Genomic DNA, 26123 nt, shown 5'->3' on the forward strand with positions numbered 1-26123 from the left:
GAGCACGGCACCGGTATGGACGAACACGGATCGTTCGAAACGCTCTAAAACAGGTCGCGTGACCGACACGTGAACGATTAGGCGATGGTGTCACAGCCTGGGGCGAACATATTCCGCGTCGCTATCAGGTCGCGGTGAGTCGGACTTCCTTGATTTGTCAGCCCCCATGTGACTGTTCTATGCACAGTAATTCGGTTAGCGTGGTATTAGTGTATGAAAGGTGCAATAAATGCCCTTTTGTTTGTTTGCACTACTGTGTTGTCGTTCCTTTGTCCCAAGAGTGCGTGTGAGACCCCACATCTGGCTGCCCAACGTGGACCTCTTGGGGCATCGGACGATAATTTTAACAGTTTTGCTCGATTCGAGACAACCTTTGCTTCAACCAAAGCGTAGTCCTAGCGTGGATTTTGATTGCTTGTGTCGGCGCCTTGCTTTCTTGAGCGAGGCGACGGTTGCTGTATCGTGTTTGAACTTTTCAACATGCTAAGCCTTTTCGCGGGTGCTTTGAAGTACACTCGTCGGTACGAGCCACGTGGTATGCATCCTGGGAGAGCGAGGCCTAGCGCCCGCGGAGCATTGGCAAGCCTGAAGGGAGTGAGTACGGAAGCCTCGTGGGTGGTCCGAATTTCTTAAGTAAATAGCTTCTTCTATATTTTGACTTCGGACGTCGCGGCTCAGGGAGCCGGGTGGCTGCGGGCCATGGGTGTCGCTACGGGCTGACTGGTATTGCGGCGTGGCACCGGGCGCTCCGACACCGTCTGGGACGGTGGGCTGCTGTCAACTCGGATGCTGTGTGCACCGAGCGGGGTAGGACCACCTCACAGAGCTAACGTCTCTTCGCGGCTGCCTGTTGTGCCCATTTGGGTGATGTTTTTTTGGGGGGGATGCCGGTTGTTGTCAGGGTAACGATGCATTAGGCCTAAGGCTTTACGAAGCCGCCTGTCGCACGTAGAGGGACACAACCTGGTGGACCGAGGTGTTGAGGTGTCGCACTTTGCTTCCCTCATTTCAGTTACCTCGCACGAATTGAAACTACTCGTTCGACTCAAGAAAGTAAGCTTTGTTCACGTGTGAACTTAGCATTTGAAATGCCACCCGAAATTTTGCTAGCCAAATTGAACATCGTACCACGTGGACGATGCGTATGCCGAATTCCTCTCTCTTGCACTACTTTAGTGTTTGTCGAGTGCGTTGAGTGTACGCAGCGTGAGCGGAGTCACCCCTGGTTTGCTGTCACCTGCACATCGTCTGTGCTGCTGCCCTGCCTACGAACGAGCCGCCCCTGGCAATGGAGATGCCTGTGGCCAGTTCGGCGCAGTGACTTTGGCGGCCGCCTATGTCCGGCTTGCAACGCTCGGCGCCTGGGAAAAGAGCCGGCAGTCACCAACGGCTACTGCGGCTCTCGTCAGCAGGGCGCGTTGGCGTGAGCGACGCTTGCTCGTGCCGACTTCTGCGCCGCCATTTCCGGAGTCCTGGGCTGGAGTTGTGCCGTCGATTCTGCAGAGCTGGTGCTGTGACCAACTGAGGCCAGCGGTGAACCCCAGAGACAATGTCGGCTCGCATGGTATGGAAAGCGTGTGGACATTTCCTCGGTGCGGCCACTGCTGCATGTACTACCTCTTGTTCGCGAAGCACGCATTGATGTTTGACAGTGCTGACATGTTTCGCCGGAGTATGCAGTAATTTAAGGTTGGGGGGGGGGGGGATGTGGGGATGCGCGACTCTCACGCATCACCTGATGTTTTCCCCGCATGGATCCCGTAATCCGGCTTCGCCGTGTAGCTTTACGGCGGCGGAGTTGCAGCGTATTACGAGAGATGGCGCTAGTGTTGCGCTGGTAACGCCACCTGACGGCGGGGGGTTAGGCGGGCGCAAAAGGGAGAACGCGGTTCCTCTTCGGGTTGTGATCGGTGGGCGATGCGGACGTCCCGCGCGTGGCTAGGAGCACGGCACCGGTATGGACGAACACGGATCGTTCAAACGCGCTAACCGTTCGCGTGACCGTACACGTGAACGATTAGGCGATGGTGTCACAGCCTGGGGCGAACATATTCGCTCGCTATCGGGTCGCGGTGAGTTGGACTTCCTTGATTTGTCACGCCCCCATGTGACTGTTCTATGCACAGTAATTCGGCTAGCGTGTATGAAAGGTGCAATAAATGCCCTTTTGTTTGTTTGCACTACTGTGTTGTCATTCCTTTGTCCCAAGAGTGCGTGTGAGACCCCACAGAATTCATGGCGACATCGAGGCGAGAGCGAGCGCAAGTGTGCGTGCGTGCGAGCGTGCACGAGGCGGGCCTGCATCCCTCGACCTGGCGATCTTACCGCCCAGGGCGTGACCTTTCCACCTCACTTTTTTCCGATAAAACGGGTCCAAAATTGCCCGCACGCTAGAATCGAGTACGACCCTAAATTTTCGCTACCATATCGCCATCGGCATTTCAATATGGCCGCCTCCTACACACTTCGAGCCTAGCTCCCGTAGCTTCGACCATGTGCTGTAGTAGGTGTGCTGAGGCATTAGTCTACCAATTTAGTTAAACAGCGAATGTTTACAAGTTTATACGGCCAATATAACTACTATCCTTACTTCATATAGCTGTCTGCTAATTTGCTGTCGCAATCGATGCTTCGCCTTTTGGGCGAAACTGGGACTTTTGTTCATTGCAACTTGAGCAACAAGTAAATCTTGAGCGATAGTTGTATTTCTGTATGAAAGCATGAGGTGCGCAGTACTGTAAAGGATTTTTTCCCCTCTCTTTTGGTCACGGAAAACGGGTGCGCGTTACAATCGAAGGCGCGTTAGAATCGAGTAAATGCGGTAAGCGTTTCTTTTTCGAATTTTCGTGCCGAACCTGCATATAATGAAATCCTCTTTATAACGAAGTTTTCCGGGAATTTGTCAATTTCGTTATATCCAGGTTTAACTGTAAGAATGAGCAGTTGGTGCACTGTCAACTTCTGTAAGTGTTCTGTGGCGAAATAAACCGCTTACTTCAATGCTCCAATGCCCCGTTGTTGGTTATAACCATAAAATCTGGCTACTCAGCATGTGCTGAAAAAAAAAAAAAAAAACAGCAAAATTCTTGAAGAACATAATGCAGGCTACCACACTTACCTACGCGCCTCGCACCTGCCTTTGTGCTTCACAGACTGCACAGCGTGGCTTCGTTGCATTGCTGGCCTCACGTGCCCCTCTCCCCTTCCACCCCTTCGACATCGGCAGAGTCGACTTGTGTATTGGAGGCGTGGAAGAGAGATGGGAGAGGGGAGCGCGAGGCCAGCGATGCAATGAAGCCGTGCTGTGCGGGTGCACAGTCCAAAGGCGGGTGTGGTGAAGGTGCTCGCATGCAGACGAGCTCTGCTCGCTTTTTTTTTCCCCAAGGATTTGGCATTCTTTTGCTTTTCGGTGCAGACACCCAGTAGCCAGATTTAATTCTTACAGCCAATAATTTGGCATGGGAACAATGTAGTGATTTATTTTACCATAGAACACACATAAATGTTTGTGGTGGGGCAGCTGCTCATTGTTACCTCCAGGTATTGTTAAAAGTGGTAATGCTATAGGAGAGTTCGACTGCACTTGTCTTTAATTAAAGTGCATGGATATAACAATTATCGGTTATAACAAGTGGATTTTCTTGGCACTTTAATATTGTTATAAGTAGGTTCGAGCGTAGATCTAAGCAAAAATAAATGCTGTATTTACCCAATGATACGCCCTCGAATGTAATGCACATCCTATTTTCGTAGGCTTAATGTACAACAATAGAAGTAAATCTGAATGTAACATGCCACCGATTCATAAGAGAAAAATACAGCACGAGGTTGTTCGCGATCAGAAAAAACGTGACCAGGAGAATTTACCTTCCCACAAGATTTTTTTTTAGTGAGCTTCCATAATGAAAGCGGTGCATCATGATTGCCATTTGTGCTTCATTGGCCACAGATATTAAGAACACAGGGTGGTATTCTCGTGCAGTCACTTCAGATGCTACTGCTATCACTTGTGCGAGACTGCATTGGACTTGCCAAACTACGCGGCCGACAGCGTTCCTGATACTGTGCGCAGATAGCGAGCTTGGCATGGTGCTAGAAATGCTGGCAGCTGATTACACTGATGCCTTCAGTGCCGTGTCGCACGAAATCTCGCGAAAGTGATGGTATCTCCGAAAGTTATCTGCAGCGAATACCACTCTAGATCGTAGTTGAGCACACAGTTAACACCAACCCTTTGCAAAAACGCGCTCTGTCACCATTTTGTGATGGCGATGACTGTGTCAGACGGCTCTGATGGTAGGCTGTTGCCAACGCTGCAAATGCGGTTTTAATTTCGTATCCTATCGTAGTGTGCAGGCTATTCTTGGACCTATTTTCTCGGAAAGAAGGCACTACATGCTACGTGTGCACAAAGCTTCTATGATTATGGTGCGTTACATCACCATGCATGGGCCACACAATACAAAGCAACAATAACATTATTCTAAAATAGTAACCCTGCTAATTCGTCAGGAACAGCATCTCCAGAAATGTCACTGTGTTCTGTTCCAATGCTTCTCAATGCTTGGCCAAGCTTCAGCTGACAGACGTACTTACCCAAGATGCACAGGAACGTTTGGGTCTGTAGGATCTGCCTTCTGAGCCTTCAGAAAGTTCTCCTCGGCTTTCTCAAACTCCTTGTTCTCTGAAAGGATCTGGAAATACAGTGTAAAAAAGAAAGAAAGAAGAAAGTGAAACCGTGAGCGGCGCATATTAAAATTTTCAATGCACTAAATTCCTTTAAGGGGGGGGGGGTGATGCGGGGGCTAAAATCTCAATTTCCACCAGAAATATGCATTTTCTAATTTTGTTTGTTTCGGATTTCCAAGCATCTAAATAAGCAACTCGCTAAATTTGGTAATTATCTGCGCAATTGAAAAGAAAATTAGCTTTCTTATCTGGCAGTTGCATGCGTTTTGGCCTGCCTTGAGATCATTAAATCAAGTTTTCTCAGTTGGCATTTTTGGACCAGTTTAGGAAAACTTTCAGGAAAGCTTTTTGAAACTGCAAAGGCGAAAACATTTGAAAGATTGTTTCTAGGCTGAAAAGTTATGAGGAACAAGATTATGGACTTTTTGAACTTCAAAATTGCTTCTATTGACAAAAATATAGATTTTTGATCACAATAACAAAAAAATAAACTTGGTTTTCATGTGATGCAGTTTCTACGCAAGAAGGCATAAAAATGCAAGCAGCTGCCCTTATCCTGTAAAATAAGGCGTCCAGAAGATATTTATTCAGAAGTCTATAATTTTTAATGTTAGTTTTCCTAAGGTGACACACTCATTTGCTCAATTCCCAGGAAATGCATAACTTTTTTAGGTGCAAAGCACCTTATGCGCTCGGGCTGTCGGCATCTCCTGTCGTAATCGTCGTCGTAGTCACGGTAAACAAGCGGCTCGTGCTCGCGCTCGGCACGCGCTGGCGCCACTGCTCCCGCGTTCGTCGTCGTCGTCCACAGCTATCTGCATTGCCGCTCATCATCCCAGCGTACAATTTCACTTCTCTTGTGTCGTCGTAATGGGGAGGTCGCATTTACGGGGTTATGAGCCATTGCTTAAGGCAGTATGAGCCCATTAGCGGTGTATCACCTGCATGCTTCGCACCTCCCCAGGTTTCACGTTAATGGAGCTGCATTTCGCTCAATGGGTCATTTGACACTTATGCATAATTGTGCGGGCGGGTTTTTGTCTATTTGTGCTAGGGTAATCAAATTTACTACATGTTCTAATGACAAGACGACGAAGCCTTCAGATAAATTTTGTAAGAATTGGCTTTAAGCCCCGCATCCTTATACGCTCAACTGTTTACTCCTGTTTCATGCTTGACAGGCAACGCTGCGGAAGTCATGAAATTAGTGCGGTCATAGCAGTCTCACTCGGCGATTTTTGCAGTGCAGTTGTTTTTAGGCTGCGGCGCTTTCTGCGGAATAAATACTTTGGGAAATTACAACCACAACTTGCGGGCAAAAAGTTATATCAAATCATGTATTGTTTGCTCAACTTTTGTGCTTGCAGTAGCAAGCACTGTCTTGGTTGTGAGCAGAACCTGTGCAATGTGGCCAATTGTTGCAGAAATGTGCGGCTCTGCTCGTTTGGTGGTAAATAGGTTCAAATATGCGACGCCTTTCGTGTACGCACATTTCCTCAACATATTTTCAAACTGGCATAACTTAGCATCTGTTTCACATCGTGCAATGATGGCGCTACAAAATTCTGGCCGAAAATTTGCTCTGCGTGGTTACAACTTAAAGCTGGCGCAGCCTTACACAGATTTCAGCCACGAAAGCTACGTGGGTTATTGTGCAGCACAAAACAGACGCTCTGATAGCCGATGATGCTGCACGAAAAGCATATCAAGCATGTCCCATGTGCTAAAGTTCAGCATGAATTTCCACCATGTTAACACTCCAGTTATGCATGAAACAGATGTACCAACAGCAGACGACATTAAGAGATCATGACAGGTGGACAACAGATGAGAGGGCACTGAAAGCAGACAGAATACTGAAAAAACATGATACAGTATGGTATGTGCCGGAAGCGCGAGAACAAGAAGACGAGGTTGACTGTTTTCCAATACTGTGGTTCGCAGCCCTCGCTGTTGCGTTTAATTAATCATCGTTGCGAACGAGGCACAAGACACTGACGTGCGTTGAGCTCATGGGGCTTCGGCAGCCCGAGACACGTAAGTTTTGTTATTTTCCTATTGCGCAGTGTGTAAAGACGGCGACGGGCTACCGAAATGAAATTGGGCTGGTGGGCGACACTGGATGCCGCCGAAGCGAAACGTGACGCTCACATCACGCCACCTGCAGCAAGGAACGGTTGCACAACTGGATTATCACCTACTAAAAGCGTGTACTATGCTACAAACGGCACTACGCACTAAAACAGATAAGTGAAGATGGTTATCGCAGTAGGTTTGGCGGTGATAGCTGTGAATGAGGCATGCGACAACCCTGGCAGGAGATCTGCTGGTACTGAAATAAGAAACTGAGTGCGTGCAGGCATTTTTGTGAGATAGGGCGGGAGAGTATTGCGGTGAAGCTGCAGCGGTGGGCGGCTGTACCGTATTTACTCGCACAATGAATGCACTCGCGTAATGAACGCACCCCCCCCACTTTTTCAATCAAGAAGAGCGTTCTTTCTTTTCCTCGCATAATGATCGCACCCTGAACTTGCTGCCATGAAGCAGGAGAGAAACGATACGTATGATTCAGCGTCTGATATGGCGTCCGGCGGGTACGATATTATCAGACGCCGTATCGTATGCCGAATCGTACTGTGTGTCTCCTACTTTTATTGCGATGGCAATTATATGGACACTCCAGGTGCATTATTGCCATCGACGCCGACAATTGCGGCTCAATCTCCCGCGTTGAGGTAGGAAAGCGGGGAGGAAACGTGCCATATTCAGTCGCGCACATGGCACCGGGGGGAGGGAGGCGACGCAGCAACTGCGCATTGCGCAGCCGCGCGCACCCTATCTTGAAAGCGACCTGCGTCAGGGGCTTATACCTTTGTGCATGCTCTGTTCTCACTGCTCAGTTTGCGTTGGCACGAAGGTCACTTCGCTCGCTGTGGCTGCTGCGCTTGCTCACGCCAGTGTTCTGACAGCGAGCGCGGTCATCGAGTGTGATGTGCTCATGTTTGCCAGTGCATGCTGACACCATGCTTGTCATCTCATACAGTCGAATCTCGATAATTCGAACTCGAAGGGGCCCGAAAATTTGATCGACCTAAAAGGACTTATTTTGAAGTATTCGTGCACGATGTACGAACGGTGCGAGTCGTGAAATGCGGCGCGCAAGCACGTAGCGAGCGAGGGCCACGAAACTCCCCACGCGGGCCAACGCTCACTTCCCGATAACCGCAGAAAAAAACGAAAGTTCAGGGAGCCGGTGGCGCCGGCACGGACGGGCGCACGCGGAGACCGTCGAAGGTGAGGGAGGAGGGTGGCAGAGAAGCGCATTTGGCCTTGGCTACGCCGTCGCTTCGGTGGCTCCCCTTGCCCTCCTTCTCAACTCCGTCGTAGCTCCCCCACCTTCGAAGGTCTCCGTGCGCGCCCGCCGCCGTGCCGGCGCCACTGCTCCCACTGGCCCGGCACCAGCTTAGCCCGCTCCCTGAAGTTTTGTTTTCTGCCGTATCGGGAAGTTGGGTGGACTGGGCCTCCGCCGTTGCTTCTCTCTGCGCTGCAGCCGCAGCGTCGGCTGATACATCAGCTCGTACGCGCGTGTTCCGGCGCGACGTTTCACTGTCGAGAGTGAAATTTCCGCCGCGTTTTTTTTTCCGTTTTCGTTTTCTCCGTGTAGCGTTGAGGGGTCTCCTAAGCTTTTGCTCTATGGCGGTGTCGGAGCAATGCCGGTCGGAGGTGCTGCCGCGTGATTTGACACGCTGCTGCTGCTGCTGAAGGCACTGTCGGGGGGCCGTATGTTCGAATTAACCGTTGCAAATGCTCTCGCGTTCGAATTATCGGGCGTTTTCGTCCATAGGAATACATATAACTTTGACGGGACCACAGCATCAGTTCAAATAAACTGGAAGTTCGAATTAAGCGTGTTCGAATTAATGAGATTCGACTGTAGTTCGCAAATCTTTGCAAGTTTATACGGCCAATAAAACAACATCCTTACTTCGCATAGCTGTCTACGCATTTGATATCGCAATTCATGGTGCGCCTTTTGGGTGAAACTGCGACTTATTTAGAGGGGGCCACGGAAAAAAGATTGCTCAGAATTTTACCCGCATAATGAACGCACCCCCCAAATTTGTGCATATTTTTCGGGAAAAAAAAGTGCGTTCATTATGTGAGTAAATACGGTATACTGCTCTGAATCACACACGCCTCGCACATTTGATTTTTTAGATGGGATCTAGCGGCCGGAAAACGTAGCATACATCGCAGTTTGGCGATGTACTAAATGTTGGTGCCGAGAAATCGTGTTTTTCTGGGAACGTATGAACCGGTAAAAAATAAGCGAAACTCTATTGGGTCCTTTTTTTGTGTTCTCGATCGCGAACATTGGCGCCGGGAAATCGTATGTAACGGGATCGTGTTAACGAGGTTCTACTGTAAATGCATTCCGCATGGTTGCTGCTATGGAAGTGGGTGAGGCCAGAGTAAGGAGGCAAGCAGAGAAACAAGAAGAGCCCCACCTGAGCATGAAGGAAGTAGCACTCGGGGCATTTGGGGAACCGCTCCTGGATGTCTTCGAACTGCTGGAATGCCTGCATCTGTTTGTGGGGATCCTTGGAAGCTCCTCCGCACCTGTACAGCACGTAGCAGCGCTGAGCTGCCGCCGATGGGAAGTCCGGTCGGAGTGTCACGCTCCGCTCCATGTCCTGCAGCCACCGAACCCAGAATGTCCAATTGCAAAGGCAGTTTGCAAAAGGCAGGTCGGTGTATGTGACCTGCATTTTTGTTCTACCAACTTTGAAAACAAGATTTTGTGCCTACTACTGCGAAAACTTCTCGCAAACAGGATTTTTTTTTTCCGGGACATTACACAACACTAATGAAATTGTAAAACCAGCCCAAGCTTGTAAACATTATGGAAAATTTAGGATGTGGACTAGGTATGGATGTGCATCCAAATAAACTGGCAAATCAGTTCTGTGGAAATCCACAACGTGGAGGAAGTTCTAGAAAGAGAAAAAATGTCGTCCACCTGAGAGAAGCACGAAAGGCAGCACGCATGGTAGAGCGAATACCTTGAAAATGTGTTTTACCCTAGGTTAAATCTCCTGACCAGGACAAACTTTCCTTTAACTGCGAAGCTTTCTTTCCAAAAACCCGAGCAGGTTTCCTTTGTAGCTTCCTGCTGCTCGAAGGCGGATGACAATTTTTTCTCTATCGTTTAAGTGATCTATCACATTGGAAACAAGCGATTTTCCAGAAACCGAGAACGTGCCTTGAGCGTGTCCTCTAGCCTGTCCAGAAGCAGCAACACCTGGCCCCGATGCAGAAAGACGTCAGCATTGCTTGGGTCAAGGGTGGCAGCCTGCTCAAAGTCCTCAAGTGCTTCCTCCAACTTCTCAGCATGCACCTTTAGAGTGCCAAGCTTGATGAGAGCGTTCACTCGAACCTGCGGCAAAAATTCACGACGGCAGAACTTGACTTGAAAGAACAATTTATGAAGATAGTCCTTCCAGTCCCCATGATTCCATTTGAAATCACATGAGTTTACAGATCGGAGATTTGTAATATCAGTTCTTGGTGCAAATTTGGAGAGCCATAAACTACGTGGTTCAAAATTATTTTTTTTTTCAACTTACGTATTCTCAGCTTTTGTGAGTAATTTCATACCCTAAATGAAAATTTTGTTTATACAATTGGTAGATTTTACCTGTGTCCCTTAAATGCAAAAACATTTCATTCAAATTTGGCAAAATGAGTCCATTTTTGCATTTCACAAGTACAGCTGAACCCATTTATAACGAACCCGACAGTTCTGCAAAAAGTGGTTGTTGTATTAGTAGTTCGTTATATGTGGACTCGGCCTTCAAAACGTGCAAAAATTAACGACACTGTAGCTGGCTTCGGCAGTTACAATTCGATCCCACTAAGATTTTCAGTACCTCCATTTTTGTTCCCAGCACTATTACGCATCTAACTGCAAGTTTTAGTTAAAAACGTCAATTACAGAACAAAATGCAACGGCATAGCTCCTTTGAAAAAGGCACCCAGCCGGTTCCGATCACTTGCCATTTTGAAACTATGAGCGCATCCGCTGCCATTTTTTCTCAGAGAGCTTGATATATATTTTACTATCAGTGGCACACGAGTGGATTTTGCATATGATAGCGAGGAGTTCTGGTTGACTGGAAGCAAAGTGGGAACTACTGCGGCACGTTGGCATTTTGCAAACGTCTTGCTGTTAAGGCTGTACCATCGGCCACAAGTTACGTTCTTTAATTGCTTCGGCCGATAAAGTGTGAAGTTCGAAAGGTAAAGCGCCATTGAGAACCTTTATCAGCAACAACGTAAATGAAGCGCCAATGAACCTTAAAACCGACTCTTTGCAATTTTGCGTGGCAGCAGTGCATCGTGCTGCGCTCACGTCGACTCGGGCCACGTGCATATCGATAGCAACGTTTGAGCGGCTGTCGGTTCAAATTGGTCCAAATCGTCCAAATACCGTACATAATCTAGTGCATGCGGTGCCGTACGGAGGATTACGCTAGAATGAAATACCACACGGAGAACTCCGCACTAGTGTGCTGCCACCGTGGCCTCCAAGATGGGCGCTGTACGTTACAACTTCCGCATGCTGTACTGCTTCCCCTGCAGCACGCTGGAGACATGCCTTGAAAGCACGCCCACCCCAGCTTGAAAGCAAGTGACTTTCCCTGCGGCTTTTGAAATCCACACATAGCGCTCGCTCATCTCGGAGGCTGAATGTTCATCGGGGTCGGACTGGGGCGGGGACAGTGCGCTTAGTTCTGTCGCGCTTCCATGCTTCGGAACTTCGCGTGCGCCGCCCTTCTTTTACAGCGACCGGTGTTGAAGTGTTCAGTGTAACAGTACAGTGCTTTTGAAAATGTTCATTATAGCTGGACGTAGTTTCAATAGGCAGGGTCGTCAAATCATAAAGGCAAGAAATGTGGTTATAACCAACTGAAAGTTATATCTGGGATCATTATAAGTGGGTTCAACCGTATAGTATGGATCGAGAAATGGGAGTTGGAACCAGAACTAAAGCTTTCTATTAAGGCCTTCCATGCCTTGAATGAGCTTAGCTTGTCTTAGTGCTCTGTCATGATTCTGGTAGATGGCAGCACACAATCTGTGGGGCAGTGCAAACAGGAGCGACTTTATTCTGGCGGAGGAAGTGGAACAAGGCGGCATGTGGGGTCTTTAAAAATGACGCTGCCAGTAGCTTAAGCTTCATTGGCGCCTTCGCGAAAAAGAAAAGTTGACTAACAGCGATGACTCGAGTGATTCCAAAGAAGTGTACTGCTCTTCTAGTGAAAAATACACCCGAGATGCTCGATGCACCCAGCTCGTCTTTCGAGAGTGAGATTTGGGTATCACACAATGTATGGTATATAGTGATGCTAAGCTTCAGTTTTGGAATAATAGTTGAGATTTTGATTGAACACCTAGAACATTGTTTGCAGTGTTTTTCGTCAAGAATGTTGCAGTAAAAAACATTTGGCAATTTTTTGTCAGAATTCGGAATAGCGTGACACCAAAGGGGCTAAAGATAAGTTTCTCACTGGTATATATTTCGATGGTTTTTCTACATCTTGTTTAATTCGAGCTGCCAGATAACTCCATCGATTTCGAAGGTCCCGTCAGGGTCAAATTAATGGACGTCGACTGTGTTTGTGAGCAAAGCTAGCAATAGCAATGAGAGAAAGGACGGCGCCCACCGCACTGCTTGCTGCAGTTCAGTCTATGTTCCCTGCACCTCTTTCCTCGTCATTCTAACGGCACACAACCTTACGGTAGCTAGCGACGTATCAAACCTTGACCTCTGGTTCAGGTTTGTCCAAAAAGCAGCCCATGAAAGTGAGAAATTTTGTTCGAAATAACTATTGCGTGCTGTTTGGAGTTAGTATTCGTGGGACTTTTTCTCTATTTGAATACATGACATTGCTGGAACCAATAGAGTAGTTCAATTTATCCATCAATTTGAATTAAAACATTTCGAATTATTTAGATTTTATTGCATTTATTATGATGCAGCTTCATGACTTATACCTGTGACATTGGCTCAGATGCATCCAATTTAGATAAATATGATAGAAAAGTCAAGTTGCAACTTTTTACTACAAATTTGGGTTGCTATAAATGTTTGAAGTCGTTCCCAGGTATATAAGACTCGAAATGGATTAAAAAATAGTTCCGGATATCTATAATTCGAAATATAAAATCTGCCAATTAGAAGCTTATCTGAAAACACTGCACGACTGAGACAGTTTCTCACAACCGTAACAAGTGGTAGCATGCCAAATTGTTTCTCCAAGGTCCGCAAGATATGAAAGCTGGGTGCAACAACCACCACACTTTATTTGGCAACAAATAAGTTTCCTGTTGTGACCGTGTGTGACAGCCAACATTAGTTGACATATGCAGAATGTTTAGCTGAGATTTCAGTAGTACCTATATTCTGTATTTACAAATAAGGAGCAGAGGTCGAACACCCGGCTTCTAATCTGAAGGTCGTAAGTTTGAATCCTCCTCCAGTCCACTACATTTTCAGGCAAGGGGTGGCACCTGACACCGGCAAAAAAAAAAAAAAATCGCCAAGAGCTAGCCCAGTGAACCACAAATATCCATTGGATGTACCACAAAAGACCAAATATCCAAGACATTTAACGACGTCCAGTTTACATCTATAGTACGTTCGACTGGTACGTGGCAGTCAAAGGTTATCCAGAGGACGTCGAATGTCCTTATGATTTGGACATCTCTTGCACATTCAAAGCTCTCGTGCATTGATCGTACATAGTGCGTTATGAATAGATGCACGCACTATGCCGCAGAAATACAAGCAAATTGTCTCTAATGCCTAACAATGGGAAGCTAGGAGAGCAAAAGCATTTAATTAATTATTTTGCAATTTAGCACGACCTTTGCTCGCACTGTTGGAGGTCTAGTAACGTTGCTGCCGGACACCGCGCGCAAAAGCCAATACTTTCGCCATTTTTTCGCTATGCTTTCGGTCTCGGTTACGTCATTTTCTTTCTCATACAAAGATGCTTTATTTTTCAGTTATATCTATTAGTACACTGTTGAAAATACGTAACCTTTAACTTGCTGATGTATTACGACAATTTATAAAGAAAAAAAGAAGCTTGAACCAGCTTGAACTCGCAATAGCTCTGACTTCGCATCGCCACTGATATCAATTCAGCAACACGCGCCTCGATGCAAGTGCGCAGCAATGTTCTGGGCGTGAGCAGCGTGTGCTTTATTTGTGTCTTTTCGACTTTTGTGCGGTTGACCATGGCCCAAGTACGTGTATACTAGGCAGAACTGTACAGTTGCGTGCTGAAATTTCGAGCTGTGCTTCTGACTGCTATTTGTGGTACGTTTGTTCGCCTTGCGGAGCGCTTACGGGAATACTCGGGAGGCAATGTTTTGATGGTTAATTTTCGCACATGTTTGTATCGCTTGGTTTCCTGCGTTCCTCTTCAAGTGTCAGGGATATTTCTCATTTGCAATGCCTATCTCTAAGTCTCTGGCAGCATTATGTTATTGGCACTTTTGTGATCTGAGAAGCTGCCTGACACCAAGTTGCCTACCAAGATGAACATTCCATCTCTGGATTCTGCTTGCGTGGAATTTATTTCACCATATATTTTTCAATGCAGCTAGAAAGTACTGGCTTTCTTACTTGAATCCGGTGGCCCCAGAAGCAAGTGCTGGCAAGCAGGCCATGCGCTTTTGGTCATTAATTAGTATGTTATACTACCTCTTACTAATCAGTTTTATTCTTTTTAATTATAATTGTGGTACTGTGCCTGTCAGTCATTTTGTGCCTACTCGTTACTTGTGTTCTAATGAAGTTTAATTTTCAAGAATCTGTTTTTGATTACGTTTTTTTCTTTTAGATCCGCGTTTAACCTGTTTGTATACAGCGAGAACATGTAATGAATAATTTCATACATGTGCGTGGCTGGGGGCCGATCATTTTTGTAATAAAGCTTTATCAGTTGTATAAATAAAAAAGTAACATTGGTATGACATTGTGAGTTTCACTGGTGTGCTTTACCTAGTGCTTACTGAACTCACTATTTTTCATTTATCCATTGCAGGATTTGCAATGATGCATAATGATCAAAATGCGGATTTACAGTTTTGTTAGCACAGTTTTCGCATTTTGATGAGCGCTAGAACTATATATAAAAGTTGACAGTCACTTTAGCGAACACTGAAGAGGATGAAGGCAGAAGCCTGCGCACTCACGAAGCATTAATTAAATTATTTGTCATTCTCATTCGCATGCGTTGTTACTTCTATTGTTTTCTCCTAGCAAAGTTGTGGGCTCGAGTGCCTAACTTCGTCATAACACCAATGGTTGCGGGCTCTACTCCCACCAAAGGTCGAGGGTTTGAGTGCCTTAATTGTATCTTAATTAACTTTGCCTTAATTAACACCAAAAGTCGTGGGTTTGACTTCCACCAAAGGTCGAGTGTTCGAGTGCCTTAATTAACTCTGCCCTAATTAACTTGCCTTAAGTAACTTCCCTCTAATGAACACCCAAGGTAGTGGGTTCGACTCTACCTTCACCATGTCAATTGGAATCCAACTTGGAGATAATTTGGAGATGTGGCCGATTCGCCCATCTCTCCAAGTGGTTTTGACTCCCAACAAAGGCCGTGGGTTAAAATGCCTCAATTAACTCTATCTTAATGAACTATGCCTTAATTTGCTTCGACCTAATTAACACCAAAGGTCGAAGGTTCAATCCCCAATTTTGGTGCCATTACATTTTGGTGCTGCAACACTGGACATCGGATTTTTCGACCATTGAGCCATCTAAGGATTTCACCTTAATAAGTGTTGCAATTTATATTTTGACATTCACACGTTTACACGTTAACAAAACATTTCAAGCAAAGTCACCAGCTACATGCCGACAATGGGGGTAACTGTGCCATTAGTGTGCCTCAGTAGATGTACCATCGAGGACAAATTAAATGCGAACAGCGGAGTGTGTGGCCGAAGCATAACTAAAGGTATACTGTGCATGTCGTGGGTCAGTCGTTGTGCACGTGCGTGGGGATGTAGTTCTCGAGGAAGAGTGCAGCGCTGCTCGCCCTATTGCGATAAACGTCACCCGTATTTTGTCCGAAAGTTGTTTTCTCATCTCTCCTCGACAGTGCCATACCCACCTGGCAGTACAGTGTTATGGTGACTAGCACCATTGCTACATCTGTAGTGTGATATAGCTGGCATGCTACCCAGCTTGCTAACGTACATTGCTTTGCTTTTGTTACCACCATCAAAGCTGACAGTGTCTAATCGTAATTTGAATAGCACGAAAAATGTATTGCATTGGATGCGCAACAACAGTGCTAGCCACCTTAAAAGTAATCATAGATAGGAATGGCACTGCAATAGTGGGGTGAGAATACAAGCTTCAAACAAAATACAGGTGACGTAATACGCACTAGGACAAGCAGCCCCGCACTCCGCATCGAAACCACATGCATGTACATGTGGTACATGTGGTTGTACATGTAACCACATGCGTGTAAAATGATCGCTGGCCGACGCCGCAGACTGTGCTTTTAGTTACGTTTTGGCCACACACTCTGCTGTTCCCATTTCATTTGTATTCAATAGTACATCTGCTGTGGCACTCGCAGGTATGCAGCTCAGTATAGCGTCAGCAGGAAATATCCACTAGATGTTCTATGAACCTCCTGCATCCCCAAAAAGAACATCTATTAGAGGTTACTTATGTCCAGCTGTGACATCCTTTCAACGTTAGAGCAACGTGATCTGGATGGGACTTAGATTATCCATGGTACGTATTTGTAATGTTGTTTGGATAAATATAGATATCTCTAGGATGTGTGCAATGTCTCAAACATGATGTTCTATGGACATCTATGGTACATTAATGGTTCACTGGGAGTGGGGCTATACTAGTCCAGGTGCAACCAAATTAGGAAGGCCCACTAAGCTTCAACAGAGTCACTCCCTCACCAGAACAGGAATTGGCCTCCCTGCGTAAGATGGATAACCGGTGGACCATTAGAGTTACAGAATGGATACCAAGAGAAGGGAAGTGCAGTCGAGGACGGCAGAAAACTAGGTGGGGTGATGAAGTTAGGAAATTTGCAGGCGCAAGTTGGAATCAGCTAGCGCAAGACAGGGGTAATTGGAGATCAAAGGGAGAGGCCTTCGTCCTGCAGTGGACATAAATATAGGCTGATGACGATGATAGTGCTGTGCAATTTCCAAAATATTTTTTACTTTGTAAAATTTTTTTACCTATTCTTCTCGTTTAAAAAAAAAAGTCTTTTGTATGGTCTATCCCTTGTATTCAAAGGAAATTGAGTACAATGTCAGCTGAGCACTTTCCTCCAATGCACATAAAAGTCTGCAGTAATATTCTCTATGCTCATGACACCAAAACAACTGCAAACTATAAAATGATAGGCACGAGTTGTCAAAGATGGCAGTTATTAGAGGAACGAACTTGCAGGCATGACTCAATACTGCAAAGAAAGCAGCAAGTGTGCTGTTATTGTAGCACAAATTTGCGGGACCAGTACAGTTTGGGCTGAGGAGTTAAAGGATGTCTGACAATAATATCAGTCAACCTAAGGCGATTGATAAGTGCCCTGAGGTGTTCAAAAAACAGTGAAGAGCATTTGTAAGCGAGAAAATGGCACAAATGCAGACATAAATTACTGCTCTGTGTCCATAAAGTCATGGTGCACATTTGACTGGCCATGGGAAAGCAAAAAAACAAGATAGAAATGTTAAATCTTCACCAAATAAAAGGAAAACTCTCCAAGTTTCCGTAGTATGATGTCGAAGGGTGCGCACGCACAGGTGACGATGCAGCACCACGAACTGCGCAGCAGCAGATCAGGCCACACAAGTCGAGATGCGGTACGGTACAGAGGAAAGTTCAGTCTGTTCTGCGGCTTGCTCAATTCGAATCCGGGATCAAAGTGCAACGTCAATATTGTCACGTGTACAATGAAGTGCCACCACATAGGAATAACATCAATTGGTGGGATAAGCAGTTGAATGATACTGGCAGTTTGTTGGACAAACCCGTTCCGATATGGTAAGTGACGAGTCTGTAGACGCTATACGGGAGACCTACCTAAGAAGCCCTAAAATACTCCGCGTGCGTGTGCTCGACAATTGCACCTAAGCAGGACTACAGTTCATAAGGTGTTAAAGAAACGTCTACGTTTTTCGGGTTACAAATTACAGCTGTTACACGCTATTAAACCAGCGGATAGACCCAAACTAGTCGCGTTTGCTACGGATATGCTTCATGAGATCGACAATGATGAACGACTTCTGCAGAAGGTTGTGTTTAGCGATGAGGCGACATTCCATGTCTGTGGACATGTTCATCACCATAACATCCGAATATGCACTGCTGAAAATCCTCGTGCCTACATTGAGTAAGAACATAACACCCTTGAGGTGAACGTGTGGTGTAGCCTGACGCATGATAAAGTGATAGGCCTATTTTTCTTTGCGGAGCAGACTGTGACATCACACAACTACCTTGACATGTTGGAAATGTATGCAGTGGCACAATTTCCATAAGGTGTCATGTTTCAACATGACGGCGCTCCTCCACACTATGCCAGCATTGTTCGTGAGATTTTAGATAGAACAATCCCCCAGTGGTGGATAGGCAGGGATTCTGTCAAGCCATGGCCACCACGATCCCCGGATCTGACGCCATTAGGCTTTTACTTGTGGGGTTATGTGAAGCAATGTGTGTACAGTGAACGTATCAACGGCATTAGTCATTTAAAATAGAGAATCACAGACATTATTCACTCTGTTACACCAGACGTCCTTAACCGTGGGTGGGAAGAACTTGAATGTTGTTTAGATGTGTGTAGGGCAACAAATAGAGGCCACATCAAACTGCACTCAACAGGTATGAAACATGGAGAGTTTTCCTTTTATTTGCTGAAGATTTCACATTTCTACTGTGTTTCGTTGATTTCCTGTGACCGGTCAAAAGTGCAACATGACTTTACGGTCAATACATGTCAACTTGAATAAAAAAAAAAACAGTTTCGTCCAGCATTTATTTTGTCATTTTTCTCATATGACATGCCGCAGGCAGATAATTATTTTTGAGCATTTCGATAATTCGAGCATTTTTAGCATTATGCAAGATTAACTTTAGCCACTGTGAGAGTAAACGCGCTGGCCACAAGAATTGTATTTTGATGGCACTGTCACGGTTGTCCCCTTTTCGCCCAGCTTTTCCTCTACATTCAGGTACAACTTTAGAAGGCATTTGCCGCTCAAAGGCGGATGCGCACGAGCCTCCACAAGTGGGCGCGCACTCAAGACTGACGTCATGAGCCAGACGGACAGTGACCCCGCTGACGGACAACGTGCAGGCCGCGCTTCGAGCTGGGCCGAGTTGCGTCAGCGGGACCATTTCTTTAGTCGCAGAGGCAATCCATGCTACGGTCATCTGGGTGGGGCCTCTCCTGTCTTTATACCCGACTATAGAGTTAATTATTATTCCGCCTCCAAGATTGTCAGCAATGTTAGATAAAAGTCCTTGTTGTTGTGGGTGATGGGAATTGCGGAAGAGTAGCACAGTTCCTTCAGTCACCAGTTCTCTCTCTGCAACAAACTTATCTTTTCCAGAAGAATAATCCATAGCAATCTACATTTTTGTAAATATCTAGTTTCTAGAACTTCAGTGTCTGGAATTGGAGACTGCAACTCCTGTGTTTGCCTTCAGCTTCCGTTCAATGTTTGATTCAGGTGCTTAAAGAATCATCTAGTGAACGGGCAGTAGTGTGATTACGAATTGTTCATTATTAAACGGCAGCGCAAACACTCGACATGAATAAGGACCACGAAACATGTGGTCTTTCTCTGTGTTGCGCGTGTGGTTTGAGCTGCCGTTCTAATATGCATTTCATCTAATTAAACCCAAGCATCAGACTTGGCACGAACTGTTTCTTTGATGATAGGCCCACCTTGAGACCGGCAGTGTCCATGTCCATTTGGAGGACCCGGTTGAGGTCGTCGACCGTAGCCTGTGATAGCCCTTGCAGCATGTACAGCGTACCTCGCAGCAGAAGTGCTTCGGCTTGCGCATCTCCGCTATTTTCGATCTCCTTGGTGCAGTGTGCAATCACGTCTTCATACTTCTCGTTGGCTAGACACTCCACAGCCTGTGCGTACGCACCCCTGTGAGGGAACAAATTTGGTGGTCAGCACTTGTTAGGTGGGAAGAAAAATTTCAGTTTTTTATCGCAGTACTGTTATATGTTTGAAGAAATACGAAATAAGTAGCATGACAGGGTGTCCCAAAATTCAAGCTGGTTAAATGAATTGTGGGGTGTAACATTCCAAAACTGTAAATTATAAGAGATGCCATAGCGGAAGGCTGTAGATTAAGTTTGACCACCGAAATCTAAGTACAGGTGTTTTTTTTTTGGCGGTGCTCAGGCTTTTGCATTCAAGTTGTCTTAGTTGTAGCATAACAGTAGTTTTTTTGTTTTTTTTTTTGCATTTTGCCAATCAGAATACAGCAGCAGCAGCTGGGATTGAACCTGCAACCTAGCGCTCAGATACGCGACACCGCAACCACTGGGCTACCACGGCGAATGAGAACGACTAAATTCCTAGCCACACGTGCCGCAAATGAGTGGATCGCCACCAGTTAAAATCTACGAATGTGTTGCACACGTATCGTCCGCTTGTAACCTACCACAAGAGATTTATTTTGATGTTCTCTCAGACATCCATTTATTTGATTGTGGTGTGATTACATGGAGTTTTAACACTCAAGCCTCTAACTTCAGTTGCCAGTACTAGCCCCTTAATTTCTTACGCAGGTCAGGTTTAAAGCCTGTGAACTGAACTGATATATTGATTGACTTATGCAGTTACAATGAGGGGTGGGCGAATATTCTAAACTTTCGAATAACGAATCGAATATTTCGAAATGTTAATTGCACACAATTAAGCATACAATTGGAGCAAAATTACGCTAGATTTTCACCCCCACGGGCATGGTATAGACATGGTATGAGAACATGCGTAGTGGAGCAGGCTATGTTGCTTAGATAGCCATACTTTACAGGCTGTACAGCGATCATTCGCACACTCTGAAGAGTCCTGTGCATGCGAAGAAGCTACTTGTTTGTTCCTGATGCTCCACTTGAGCTTTTAATTAACAATGCTTCATAATGTACTAAGCAGAGACAGAAAATTACTAACTTTAAGAATACTGGGATGTGAACATTGTTCGATATTAATTGTAATAGCGCCTGTTCATTATTTGAATACTATCTGAGAACAATTCATTATTTGGTTCGCCTCTGGCACTATTCAATTCGGTCTCAAAAATCACTATTGGCACACCCCTAGTTTCAATGTTCCAAACCAACACAAGGGTTAGGCTGCGTAGTGAAGAACTCAGAATTAATTTTAGCCATTGAGAGTTCCTTAATGAGCTGCGCACCCAACGGTTGGTACACAGGTGCTTTCGTTGTCCACTGCTATTGGAAGGAAGCCGTGACGGCTGGGAATCAAACCCGCCACCTCCAACTCGGCAGCGAAACGCCACAGTCAAAAAGCAAAACTCACCCGGGACTGTCACTTTTAGGAAAGGGCTTGCCTTCACGGAATGCCTGCACAGCCTTAATAACCGGGTCTTCACAGAAGGACACAAAGTAATTTCTAATAAAGTGCTTCGATGGCATTATCGGCTTTCGGGCCTGCAGAAAAAGAAGACGAAAAAAGAAAAAAAGGGACTCGATTAATTTATGAGTAGTTTGTTTAATACCAACTTATGTGCGCAGGAAACCGTTATTTCAAGACATAATACAACGTGGCAACATTGCATCTGGAATACAGATAACTCCCGGAACTAAAGTTCACTGTAAGCCTCGCAAAGCATATAAACACTGTGTAGTGTTGAGCTTATCAGGGAATCCACACTCCAAATTCAAATTGTGGGTTTAATACCTCCGGTCTGCACAGGTGGGTTATGAGGAGGGCTCTGAAATAATTCTGACCACCTGTCGTTCTTCAAGTACCAACTGCAATCAAATTATGGGCAGCAATAAAAGCCCAGTTTCAAATAGTGCAAATATAGAGCCGGCACTGCACTAAAATCAGGTTTGAAATATGAGTGGATATGTCGTGCAAAACTAAAAAAGACACATTTCTTATAGCAAAACCAAAGAAAAGCCCCCCTTAACGCTTGCTGAAAGGGATACAGAACCATAATCGGTAAGACCGATGAGAAAAATTTGGGAAAATTCAGTTCCACAGATTTTGCTAAATTTTGCACAAATTTGTCAGTGGTTTCTGCCCGATTCAGGAAATCCCATAAGAACAAACTGATCACCCTGTCTACCCAAAAACAAGAGTTGTGACACTTCAAAGTTGACTTTCAGAAGTGTTTTTCTGGAAGTCCTTTACCAAGTCTTGCAGCTCTTTCCTGAACCATGCAGAAATCATTGACACCCCGTTTAGTAAAGTCGGAGAAACAGAGTGTTGGCTAATTCTTCCAGAAAAGTAAGAAACCTAGTAAAAAAATGCCCGACGATTACGATACTCCCTAGTGCAAAATTTCACTGCAGTAGCATACGTGTTTTCATATCGCGATATATTGTGTCGCACTCAACCCAGGAATAGGCAGGCGCCTAAGAGCTGCGCTCTATTATAGTTAGAACCAAATGAGATAAACAAAAACGGATGTCATATAAGAAATAAGTACCACAAATTACACATATCTATAAGCTTTTGGCCCTCTTAACTCCAAAAACAAAAATTACAAAAATTTTCAATGCGAGACCACCCCCCCCCTCTCTTCTCACAAAAGGGCCCTTAAACTATTGAAACTCCGAAAATACATACTAGCAGCTGTGCGCCAGTCTACAATGCAACACACAGCTGCAAGATTTTTTTTTGAAATGATGTTCTCACAGCAATGTTACGGGCGCCTGATGAACGACTACACAGCCATCACAGTTTCCCTTGGTCGCCTTCGCCAGCCTCCCCAGTGGCACTCTCCCCTTGGTGCGCATTCCAGAATTCAGACATATTTGAAAGATGTAGGACAAGAATAACAAGCGTCGCGTCCTGTGTGCCTCTCAATCCAGTCCTACATCTTTTAGCGCTACTTAAGCATGTATGAATTCCGTAAGGGCAACCCCCCCACCCCCCCTCGCTTTCCAGACCCATAGCCGGCTCTGTTCAAGTCAGCGCCATTGTTTCTCACCCACTGATTCAGCGACAGCTTTTAGCTTGGCGACGCCATGTGCATGTTCAAGCTGGCATCGCGACACGCGAGGAAGGGACTGGAAAACTCCGGACAGGTCTGGCGTTAAACTCCATTTCGCATACTGCAGCATACGGAAATGCACAGGAAGGTTACCTTGATGAGTTCCTTTGCACGTGCTTTGCCAATCTTCTTCAGCACCCTGTCGGTCACAAGCAATGAGTTCTGGTTTTGGAATCCCTCGAGTATGCATACAGCTGTGATGTCTGCGGGAAATCAGAAGTCAATCTCTGCACTACTGACCACGAACTTCACTTTACAAATTGCAAATTAAATTATACACCAAGTCTGTATGCCTTAAGTGTATGCCAGGATCAGGTTTAACTACACGCTTGACAACTGAAGTTCCTCATTAGCACAAGAACTGTTTCTAAACTTTCGATGACTGTTGACATGCTGCAACTTTATGGCAAACAACAACAGATGTTCATATTTCTGTTTTTGCCATAACCTTACAGGAAATATGACTTTGTTTCACTTCAAAAACGCAATAAGCTAATAAAGAATGCACTCGATGAGTTCCATATCTTACAACGTAACATAGGTTTCACCAAGTGTCCCAAGCTTTACTTCATCTTTGTTTTACCACTCTGGCTCGTTTTTCACAGAGGTGGCCACGCTCACCTTCCAGACACTTGTCCAATTCATCGACGACCTCGTAGGCCTTCGCTCTCCGGTGAAGTGCCTTGACGTACTGAAAGTTCAGGTCTATCGCCCTGGTGCAGTCGGCGATAACCGCGGTGTAGTTTTTCTGCGCAGATTATGGACATAACTCAAGCCACAGCGGATAACAGGACAGGTGAATCGGCCAACAAAACGAGCGCAGGCTTACCAAGTTCTCGTAGGCAGCAGCGCGATTTTGGTAGAAGGTAGCCAACTCATTTTTGTTCTGCGGCGGGCACAGCGCGATGGCCTCCGTATAGCACTCGATAGCTTTATCAAACTTGCCTTCCTTGAAGTACTTGTTGCCCTGGTTTTTGAAAGCCTTCGCCCTTTCGAACGGGTCCTGCGCAAACAAAAGCAAAACCGGCGGTTAAATTGGTGGCGAGCAGTGTAAGGGCCGATCGAGCTTAAGATCACAGTTTTCTGTGCGAAATTACTACGCGTGGTGCAAACGAAAACGTGAGAACGTTGCACGCAGATAACTCGGGCGTCCCGCCCATTTTCAGCTCGCAGATGCACGTCGCGGTTCTGCGTTGAAACACCGACGCGTGCGGGGTTCTGGGCAACGTGCCCGCGGCATGTCTGGAGACATGTTTCAGGATCGGTCGCTCACCTTGGCGTCGGCTGCGCCGCGCGAGTGGTTGGTTTGAGATTTGTCCGCGGACTTGGACACTTTTGTTTCGCCGGCGCCGGCGCCGGGCGGCTTCGCCCTTCCACGGGCTTTTTTGTAGTACCAGTAGGCCAAGCCGGCAGCGACTGGCGTGGCGAAAATGAGCGCATATTGCCACTTGGATAGCCCAGCTTCGGAAGCCGCTTCGCCGCCGGCACTCCGGGCCATCCCGCTGGGCGCCATGTTGGTTTGGAATGATCCCATGCGGGGTTGCCAAGCGATGACAAAACTCTCGCTGAATGAGTGCCAAAGTGAACGTGACTCGCTCTGGTTCAAATCTCGAGAAAAATGGGATAGGTTTCATAAAAAAATATAGGAAATATTATTCTTGGGCGACAGCTACTGAAAAACGTGCACAAAATTGCTATTTTGCAGGGCCGCGTATAAACCTATTGACCCTTTTTGTGGAGCAGTTTGTTCTAGAGAAACGAGATGACTCTGACGGTGGCGCGCCATACGTTGCCTCAGCGACAGCGCACGAATACGAAACCATTACCTCTTCTACAGAGGCGTAGCCAGAAATTTTGTTTGGGCGGGGGGGGGGGGGGGCTCACGTTCTAGCAAGGCCTCCTCCTTATAGAGTTGGTCGAGGGATCAAATACATGAATAATAACTGCATTGTCATTGCCATTGTATATTAGATGCTGCAAACGAATTACTGTCAAGTAAAATTTGTATTTTTTCGTAAAAGCATATATTCGTCTGACCAAAAAATTGTGGCAGAAATAACTGGTATCAATGCTTCCGCGTTTTTGTTTTGTCTATTTAATAAGTAAAGAAAATATCACACGAACTTTAGAACTATATCAGTTCGAAACCAGCAAAGCAGTGCATGCAGCTGATATGAAAAACGTAAAGGCCACGAAATGAACAAGTTTAGGACATATATTTTGATGAATCTTTGTCATTCAAGAACCTTGTTTACATCTTTGTACATATGCAACGGCTAGGGAAATACCTCAATGACGCTGCCCTTCGTTGCAATAGATTGCGCTGGAGCAGCTGTTACCAGTTGTGTATTGTAATTACACCGAGATTATAGTCGCAACAGTGAGTGCACATAAAAAGCGGGTGTTTTGCAAAATATACATTAGAAATGCGAAGATAGAATGGAATATACAGATGCGAACATACAACTTGATAGTGGATAAAAAAGTGTCGCTGGAAACAAAGTTCACTGCTTCTATACACAAAACCTCGCAATAAGATATGTAAATATACGTATAAGTCACCAATAAATCTACGTATTTAAGCAGACGTCACTGTTTATAATGCGTCAAACAAGACAAATAAACATGTTGCGCAGTCACAGATAGTAAACTTTACGCATAGAAAGACAGACGATCCAGGCAAGAACAAAACTATGACCGCAGAAATCGTGGTATGTACTTGGGCCATGCGGCGGTCGCAACAGCACCATATAGGTAGAATAATAGAGGAATAATGCAGAAATCAGTACGAAAATGTGTAATTTAACTGCCTGCAGAGCAGCAACAAATATTCTGCTCCCAAAATAAAGAAGGGTATATTGCTTCGGTTCAAAAAAGAAGTAAAACCAGGTAGCTAAAAAGGAAAGAAAAGGCCAAACGAAAGCCACAGGTGATACGGAAAGTTGAACTACCCAATATCCGAGTGTGTTTGTCGGGAAACGCCGCGTGGGCCGTGCTTTCAATGAGCAAGGTCGGTCAAAATTGATTATTGATGTCCTCGTAATTTTCGTATTCACATGATAATTTTTATCATGATGCTAACTGTTAA

At 45.7% G+C, this 26123-nt stretch overlaps 1 protein-coding gene across 4 annotated transcripts in view; it reads right to left on the reverse strand.

The window, feature by feature from the left end:
* LOC119455504 (mitochondrial import receptor subunit TOM70) overlaps positions 1 to 24563 on the reverse strand; it is a 65352-nt gene extending 40789 nt beyond the window's left edge. The window contains exons 1-9 of one of the 4 annotated variants that reach the window (XM_037716914.2): positions 24309 to 24563; positions 23865 to 24038; positions 23657 to 23783; positions 23129 to 23238; positions 21331 to 21461; positions 19713 to 19926; positions 9953 to 10126; positions 9198 to 9383; positions 4597 to 4694 (exon numbers count right to left, since the gene is read on the reverse strand). In XM_037716914.2, coding sequence (XP_037572842.2) covers positions 4597 to 4694; positions 9198 to 9383; positions 9953 to 10126; positions 19713 to 19926; positions 21331 to 21461; positions 23129 to 23238; positions 23657 to 23783; positions 23865 to 24038; positions 24309 to 24548 — 1454 coding nt within the window. In that variant the 5' untranslated portion in view covers positions 24549 to 24563. The remainder of the gene's footprint in view (positions 1 to 4596; positions 4695 to 9197; positions 9384 to 9952; positions 10127 to 19712; positions 19927 to 21330; positions 21462 to 23128; positions 23239 to 23656; positions 23784 to 23864; positions 24039 to 24308) is intronic. The other 3 variants (XM_049668837.1, XM_049668836.1, XM_049668838.1) reach the window with 3 other exon arrangements.
* Positions 24564 to 26123: the final 1560 nt, after the last annotated feature.

Source organism: Dermacentor silvarum, chromosome 6, assembly GCF_013339745.2.
Source record: "Dermacentor silvarum isolate Dsil-2018 chromosome 6, BIME_Dsil_1.4, whole genome shotgun sequence".
Taxonomy (NCBI): domain Eukaryota; kingdom Metazoa; phylum Arthropoda; class Arachnida; order Ixodida; family Ixodidae; genus Dermacentor; species Dermacentor silvarum.